Genomic DNA, 9,664 nt, shown 5'->3' with positions numbered 1-9,664 from the left:
TCTTATATATATATATATATATATATAATATTATATATATATATATATATATATCATATTTGTTTACAAATTCATAAATTTGTGATAAAGAAAAAAAAAATTAAACTGATAAAAAATTGTGACTAAAAAAATTTAACCATCGTTGTACGATCTTTAAAATAGAGTTAACGAGCCAGCTACTTTGGGATTCTTCTCGAGGGGATTATACAATGAAATATATTTCCCTGGTATTTCGTATCGCGCAAAGCAGTCGACTTGTATCCTCGCTAAATATAAGTTTGATGCGTAGCATCGATTCATAGCATGTTAACGAACACTTTTCTTTCTTTGAAATGAAATTTTAATTTTGATATACTTACCTTTGAAACATTCTAATGATTAAAAAATTTTTAACATTCTATTTGCATTTATCTTTATTTGCATTTATTATATTCAGATATAGAAAAAATTTAAAAATAATACAAGAAATTACAAATAATACATTTACAAAATGAGACACAATTATATAGATAGTTATTAGAGAGTATATATTATATTATAAAAGAAAGGAACAAATATTTAATATAATATATTTAATAAAAATATTTGTATTTTTTGAAAATTACAATTTTTGAGCAATTAGCAATTAATGATTCTCAATGATTTGAATATTATTCCTTGTAACAAATTGATAAACTCTGCTATATTATATACTTGAAAGATTCAAAATACATACATTCATGTATACTTTGAAAGAAGACTACCTACTCTTGTATCGACCTCCGACATGGAGAACGCAAAGCTATCTCCCAGAACAAACATCGTGCTTATTTAAAGCAGTCGTTTGAGTCATGAGCACGAAGCGGTTAACGTATCCTACTTTACGATAAAAGCTCGTCGGTTTCACTTCACATGGCATCCCATTGCGTGTTGTTTGTCTCTAGTTTCATCGTGTTCATCTTCCAAAAATATTTGTTTCGATTAAAAATTGAATATATATATATATCTTTTTTTTTATAACTTTTTTATAATCAATTAAAAAACAATGTAAAAAATGATATAAAAAAATTTTTTTCAATAATTTTTAAAGAAAAATATATATATTTACAAAGAATAGATAAGTGATAATTTCTTGCAACAAGTTTCAAATGCGCAAGGATGAACGTACGATATGAGGACAGTGTAGCGAGGAATTGCTTTTACTCCAAGAATAGTTAGTCGCCACGACGTATATGTATAGAAACAAATAAAGAAATCTGAAGTAGATAAAATGTATACACCATGTTTAGTATGTCTATTTGATGAACAATGAACAAGAAAAAGAAAATTATTAATAATATTTATAAATTTTTTGACGAAATTAATTCTTTTCTTTATACGATGATATCTGAGATCTTATCGAGATTATGTCAATAATTTTCAATATATTTTGAATATTATTTTACATTTTTAAATGCTATTATAATTTTTCTTTGTTTTTCTCCAACTAAGTAAATAATGTAATATAATATATATAATATTTATAATAAATAATAAAATAATAAAACGGCGTATAGTGGTCTAATTGATCGATTTAGCTGATCAAAAATCAATTTAAAAAACTTTAAGTTAATAAATTTTTATCCAAAATAATTAAATATGTTTTATCAAATATTAAAATAATACTAAATAATATTAAGATTAACTGTTAATATATGCTAGATTTTTAAAATTCTTTGAAATAATTTTTATGCTTTATAAGTATTTTTTTTATGGACATTTTTTTAATAAATATATTTTATATTTATGTTCTAAGATTTTTGCTTTTATATTATATAGTTTTTGTAGTTTTTTGTGATTATTGATTTAAATGTGATTAATATATAACATATATTAATAATATTTTTTATTGACATAGATTATAAAATTTCATGAATGATTTTATATATATTATCTATTTCAACTATCAATATTTTTTTAAGCATTATTTCATTTTATAAAAAAATTATTTTTTATATTAAAAAGAATTAATTAATAATCAAATTAATATCGATATTGATAATGTTCAAACGATTTGAAAATACTCAATAGAAGATATGTATCAAAAGATACGTATTCTATGTATATATCAAAATTTTAAGTATTTGATATTATTTCTTGATATTGATGCCTCTTAAAGCAATCATCAAATGATATTAAATATTATATCAAATCAAAAATTATATCTTAAAAAGATTTTTATTTGATATTTCATATTCATTATTAATCGACATATTATGTCTATTTTAATTCTAATTGTCTTTGATTCCAATCTATATCTATTATTCTATTTTCTTTTATTATTATTATATTCTATTTTCTTTCTTAATCAAATCTGGTTTTAGTTGTAATATTTAAAAATAAAAGTTAAATAAAGTTATTGAATAAGTATCGGAATCTTTATAAGTATCGAATAATTTTTGATTCGATATAATATTGATTTGATATCGTTTTAAAAGTTGTCGATATTGAAAAAAATGACTTAATAATGATCTAAACATATTTTAATACATATTTTAATACATACTGATGCTGGATAGAAATTTGTATCGGTAAGACTGATATTGATCTTAATATTAGTTAACAATTAGCATTCTATAAAAACTCTTTCATTCAAACACAATTTTTTTATTATGATAGTTACATTGTTGTATCTATAATCGGTTTTAATGATTAAATAACAATAAGGCAAAAAGAATCTAATAAACGTAAATAAGAATCATTTCAGAAATATTATTTACAAATCAAACGAGAAATAGATTAAAATAATGCCGAAAATTATCGAGTTTTTTGTATAAACCTATGTAAAATTTAATAATAATAATTTAATAATAATAATTTAAAAATATACTTTTTTATTTTGTATAATTCTAATGCTATCATGTTTTACTTTTACAAAATTTGTTAATATCGTATATTTTTTTTTGAATTATATTACAAAATAGTTATTAATTTTTTTGAAATTTTTATTTTATTTCCGGGAAAATATGCCAAATATATGTGTTATAAAAGATTCAATTTGAATTATATAATAATAATAATTAAAAAAATGATATAATAAATATAATAAAAATTAATGATAAAAATAATTAATAAATTATATAATAAAAATCTTCTTTCAAAAAAAATAAAAACACTATTTTTAAATAACAACAACAAACAAAATATAGAATAATGAAATGGAACAAATTTTCATCTACTATTCTATAATTAAATATCTTCAACCTAATTGCTATCGTCATTATCATTTTTATATACTTTTCTTTTTCAAATATTATATTCTCTATTTTACATAATTTCATTTTATAATTTCTAATAAATAATTTCTAATAAGGAATTTTTACCTAATGTATTTATACAATTTCGTCAATATAGAGATTAAAAAATATTATTATTTATTATTATATTAAAATAAATATGCACATTATTAAAAGAATGTATAATCTTAATGTATTTGTTCTGTTAAATTGTTTGTAAAGTTTACTTTGAATAACGTAAAAAGAAAAGATATATTTTTTTTACTTTTTAATGCAAATAATTATAAAATTGTTCTATAATTTACACAAATATGCAAAAATCAATGATTTTATGTTCGCTCTTCTTTATTTTCGCTCTTCATTTTCTTTCGCCAAATTGATAGTATAATAATGCAATATTTAATTAATTAATTAATTTTATAAATGAATATTTTAAATTCTGTTGAATTTAACTCTATCCTATTTTATTTTTTTGAAAATTAGTATCTTTTCATACAATATACGTATTATAATAACTGCAAATAGATTGAATTCGGGAATAATCGTGTGTTTCTCTATTCTCAAATCAATTATTATTGTGTATAATAATAATAAATTATTTAGATATATACTATATAATATAATTTATTATATAAATATAAAATTTTTATATACACATAAATGATATCATATTTTCATATCGAAAAAATCAATATGGAGGTATTTTTAATTTTGGTCAGCTAAATCGGCCAATTGTGGACTACTGTGCGGTGCGTTATCTCCTACCTGTACTACTTTCGATGCATGGTCACGGTAAGTTACGCGATGCAACGATCTAAGATATGACAAGATATGATTTGTAACATATGTAAGTATGTACATATGTATGTATATTGCGAATAATAAAAATCAAGCAATCAATGCTATCAGATATTAGCAATGTTGCTTCCAAATACTAATCTAATCTTATTTTTCATTTTTAGGATACAACTTCTCCGCAATACATGATGGAAAAGCTGAGACAATTTTCAGATCCTTTAGCAAGATTTCAACCTATCAATGGTAAGTGATATTCTATCCATAAAAAAATAATTTTCTTTGAGAAACTTTGCCGAGATAGGAATTGAAGACAGGAAGCAACTATTAAGAATTGCGATGCGATCGATTTCTCTTGTTTGTTTAACGCTTCCAAAATAGTATCGGCCGTATGATACTGATATTTTTAAGTAGATTAATGCTTGACACGAGATGGAACATTAAGCAGATCGGTATTAATGAGTTTTGTCACCCTTGAATGACACTCCGTTTCTATTTGGTTACACGCACTGCTATAGATAGCCCACCCGTAAGTTTCTAACGATGTAACGTTATTCGGATATAGTCGCTTCGCGTCTTGTTCGTGGATCGCATTACTCGCAATGATCTATAAGCCACGTGCCACGCGTTTCATAGTCTATCATGAGTTGTGCATCGTTCGTCATTAATCGAACCGACTAGAAAACACATTTGCAATTAACATTCTATATTCAACTTCAATTTCTATTTTCGCTTCCGAGATTTCTTTGTTTTTCCGATTTGCGATTGTATTATCGAATTAATTGATTCATATTCTGAAATTAGATGACTGATCCTATCTTCGTTTTTATGAAAATTAATAAATCATGTGTGAATTTATGTACGATTAAATTGATTAACAAATATTGTAAATGATAGAGAAAAAAACCGATAGTATATATGTGTACGTGTAATATCATGGTAATATCAATTTTGGCATCGATGACGGCTGAGCGAATTGCTTCATGAGCCAAAAAGAGGTACGTTCGCGCAATCCAATTTCGATCGTTAAAATAACTTAGGATTAATTAGCGTTAATGAATACCTGACTATTGGCAACCGTGAAATGTAATTCAAATCGATAAAAAAAAGAGAATATTAATGAAGAGAATGTAATTTTGCACAAGACTTAATTACATATTCAACATTGAATCGTTCATGATTATATCACGCAGTTATCACAGAAATAATAACTTTGGATGGTATAGCAGAACTCAAGGAAGAAAAAATAACAACAGACAAAGAATTAAGAGAGTAAGAGAAACTGCGCCAGAAATTCGTGGCACGAGTTTCTCGTTAAATGCAACAATCTATAATTCACACGTGACACATCTGCCAAGTCTGAATGGTCCATGAGCCGAGGAAAAAGAACGCTTATAATTGCAACGACGAGAAACAAATTCCTCTTGGTAAACGAATAGCTTACAAGATGAAGATGCCAACGAATTTATCAAACCGTAACCCATTAGCGTAGATCCCGATCATTTCGATCAATGTTTCGAGATTTTGTTATACAATTATATTAAATTTATCTTATTCCGCAATTTTGTAATCGAATAATATTGTTTAATATTTTAAATATTTTTTAAAAAAAATTCTTTCAAAAAAATTTATTATTCTATTATTTTTTATCATTACTTATTCATGAGTTAATATAATTAAATATTAAACAATAATAAATAAAATATTATTACGAAGCGTAAATCATCAAAACGCATATTTATCAGTATATTTTACATTATATTTATATTTGATCTATATATATGTACATTTTTTTCATAAAAATTTACATTTACAAATTTACATTCAAAATTCGGTAAAATGATGAGAAAATCCAAGAAGTGCTATATATTGCTATGGTACATTAGTATGACGCATCGTCGCTGGACTATCCTTTTGCCAACAGACCGCCCATTTAAATACGACGGAAGTAATGTCTAAAATACTTTGCCACATTCAGAATTCTCTCATATCTCTTGAAAATTTCCTCTTACTTTTCGCTTATTTCCTTTATAAATTAGCGAATTAGTCTTTCTTTTTTTCTTATTCGTTATATTTTTTAATTTTTTTTTTATTCTTTATCTTTTATTTTTATTTTTTCAATCAATTTTCACGGAAATTTCTTTATTTCATTCAATTTGCTGTACATCTATATGTAATGTAATCGGTATAAGTATAAAGTATTTTTATCAAAAAAATCAATGTTTTTTATAAGTTTTTTCATTAATATGAGATTATATTTCGATAATACGAAAAATTTCTTCTACATGTTTTTTTTGTAATAAGATTATTGCCGTAGATAAAAATGAATCGATGTTTTTTGAAGATCAACAGTGCAATCAAATTGTTTTGATACATTTCCAACAAATGCAAAATAAAGTTTATTAATACAAAATAATCTTATACAAATTATCTAATCTTTTGTATATAAATACGTATGCACAGTGTATATATATATTTTATATGTTTATATATAAATATGTATATATAATGTATACGTAAATATTAAGCATTGCAAAACATTATTCATTTTTTTTTTCAATCTCTCATTTAATTTTCCTTTTCTTTATGAATGATTATATTTCAAAGCTTAAATCATATATACATTTGTATTGACCTATAAATACAATTGCAAAATAAATAATTCAATTATTTCTTTCGAATATCGGTCAAATAAATATATGTTTATTTTACATTTTGAAATTACAGAAATAATTTAACATGAATTTAATCAAAATCACTTATATATTTATGTATATGTATAAGATTCGAAATATAAAATCAAAGGATTTGAAAATGGATTTTATTTCCATTTTTTTTTCTTTCTTTTTTTTTTATCATTCATATATATATACGCTGTTCAATGTTTATATACTATTAATAATATACTATTTTAATTAAATCTAAAATTTCAAGTTTTCAGTTTGTTTTATATCTTCATAAATCAAAATATAATTGAATTAAAATGAATAATTTTTAATAAATTAATGATCCATTATTCATTTTTGCTAGAATTCGAAGAAATGCTGGAATCGCAATCATCTCAACTCAATGGAAGCAGCTTGGATCGCCTCAATATGATTGTTCAAAGTATCAACGGACCGATTTGTGCAACCACCGATACGCTTCGATATCCTTCGCATCAATGACACTATGTTCGAATATCAATACAGATAGAGATGTTTGAAGCATGAAAGATCGAAGAATTTTTTTTTTCTCGTTCCTTGTTGATCCATTATTGAATGCATAATCGAATGGATACAAAGTTCCTAAAATGAATTAATGAAAATATCTATTATTCTTTTTAATGTTAATACAGCAATTATTTTTTTTAAATCTAACTGATATCTCGTTATCAATTAATTAAATTAAATATGTATCTATTTACGCATAATTCGCCAATCATATTTTATTAATCGTATAAAAGAATTTTAAACAAAATAATCTTATACAAATTATCTAATCTTTTGTATATAAATACGTATGCACAGTATATATATGTATATATATTTTATATGATTATATATAAATATATATATATAATGTATACGTACAATGTATTGCGAAAAAATAAATATATACTGGCATGGTACAAAACAAAAAAAAATATGCTGATACATGTATGTATTTATTTCGCTTACTTCATTATATTCGTTTATCATTATACGATAATATTATTTGAGATATAAGACTTTTGATTAATGCTTATTGCATGCTTTTTGTTATTATTATATTAGATTTATTACAAGTAATCAGACTTGCATTCCTTTCAAAGGATTTTTTTTTTGAACAGTACATAATATGTACCTATATATATATATACAAATTTATAAGCGTAAATAATAAAATATATGAGGATACGTTAAACTTCATATTTTTTGAATTGTATTTATTAATTTTCCTTTTATTTCGTATATATAATCAATTCAACTTATTGTTAAATTTTTTTATCAATAAATTTCTATCAATGATTATTTTAATTATATTAAAAAATTATAAGCCTCAAACAATGACTATAATTTACAAAAATTAAAATTAAATATTTGAATATTAAATTCTAAAAACATAATGGAAAAAATAGATGTTACCAACTTAACTCTTCAAATTTATGTTAATTAAAATGTGAATTTTATTACAAGCCTAAATCTTAGATTTTCAATAGACATATTATATATATAGTATACATATATATATATATATATATATATATATTTGGGTCATTTTTTCTCATTTCTTTTGATTAATAAAAACCAAAATCTGTAGTTTTCTTATAGAGTCAATTAAAATGTGATTTATGAACATATTTTTGAAAATTTGCAATCAGCACGACTAAAGAAATTAATTCCGGAAACCAGAGATTACTTTTAAATAGACGAATTGGAAACTTTGTAAAATTTAGTTACCAATATACTTACTTGGATGCGATATCGGCACGTATTCAAAACATCCTGTAAAATGCATCTCTTAAGACACATGTTTCTACACATCTGTTCTCCTTCTTTGGCATTCCCTCTTATTTTCTCACTTAAAAATCAACGTTATATATTATATCATCCTATGATATTGATTTACATTGACATTCTTATATTTCCGTTGATGATTCTCTTTCAAAAAAAAATCATTACTATATTTTTTTTTCTTTCTTATATTTTTTTTATACGTCTTGTTTCATGTATCCAAATTCCAATCATATATAATTTATAATTAATTTGAAAATCACATATTATTTGATTCTCATTTTCTTCATCACTTTTCAAATTATCAACAATTCATCAATTTCGAACATGATTAAGTAAATAGATAAATATTTATCATCTCTCGATTATACTTTGATTTAAATTCTAATTAATACATAAAATTATTAATTAGAATTATCTTTACATATGAATTTATTTCTATTAAAAAATTTACGAAATATGTATATATATATATATATATTAAAATATTTTATGAATTCAAAATTGTTATTAATATTTCTTTAAATATTATAAATGAAATTGGAAATAATTTTATAAACATTAAGAATTGTTTTCATAATTCATTGCAGTTGTTTTTATTTAATGATAAATCTTTTAACAAAAAAAGAAGAGAAACATTGGGATACTGGGGTTACCCAACATAAGCCGAAAATATCCATGTCGCGGGAGTAAGAATAGTTGAGGACGACATAAATATTTTTAGAGTTACTGACCCGTCAAAACTTACTATATTTTGAGGCGAATGTGTCTTTCAAATGTCTCTTTGAATATTGCTCGTTGTTTTTAGAAATTGAAATGATCGTATTTTATGTTTAATAATCTTTTTATACAAAATATATTCTTAGATGAAATTTATATTTTGTATGAAATAAATAATGACAATATAAAAATATATAAATTTCAAATGTCAATATAAATATGATTCATTTTTATCTAATGAAATTAATAGAATGTTTTATTTAAGATTTTTAAAAAATATTAACAAGATTCTAATTTTTTACATAATAATATATTGACAATATGAAATACAAAATTTTATAAAGAAAAAAAATTGTTTTATATTTGTAATAAAGATATAAAATTTATTTCTATAGACAAAGATTTTATAAACATATATTA

General features: G+C 22.7%; 1 protein-coding gene across 7 annotated transcripts in view; it reads left to right on the top strand.

Moving 5' to 3' along the window:
* Window positions 1-7,381, top strand: part of LOC102680147 (G-box-binding factor) — a 10,117-nt gene extending 2,736 nt beyond the window's left edge. For 4 of the 7 annotated variants that reach the window (XM_031514326.1, XM_031514325.1, XM_031514323.1 and 1 more), the window contains exons 5-6: window positions 4,217-4,295; window positions 7,080-7,255. In XM_031514326.1, coding sequence (XP_031370186.1) covers window positions 4,217-4,295; window positions 7,080-7,216 — 216 coding nt within the window. In that variant the 3' untranslated portion in view covers window positions 7,217-7,255. Of the gene's footprint in view, window positions 1-3,973; window positions 4,102-4,216; window positions 4,296-7,079 lie in introns of those variants that run through there. The other 3 variants (XM_006623934.2, XM_006623933.2, XM_006623935.2) reach the window with 3 other exon arrangements.
* The last annotated feature ends 2,283 nt before the right edge of the window (window positions 7,382-9,664 follow it).

Source organism: Apis dorsata, unplaced genomic scaffold, assembly GCF_000469605.1.
Source record: "Apis dorsata unplaced genomic scaffold, Apis dorsata 1.3 scaffold_980, whole genome shotgun sequence".
Taxonomy (NCBI): domain Eukaryota; kingdom Metazoa; phylum Arthropoda; class Insecta; order Hymenoptera; family Apidae; genus Apis; species Apis dorsata.
The sequence above is the reverse complement of the archived record's forward strand: the minus strand, read 5'-3'. Positions and strand labels throughout refer to the sequence as shown.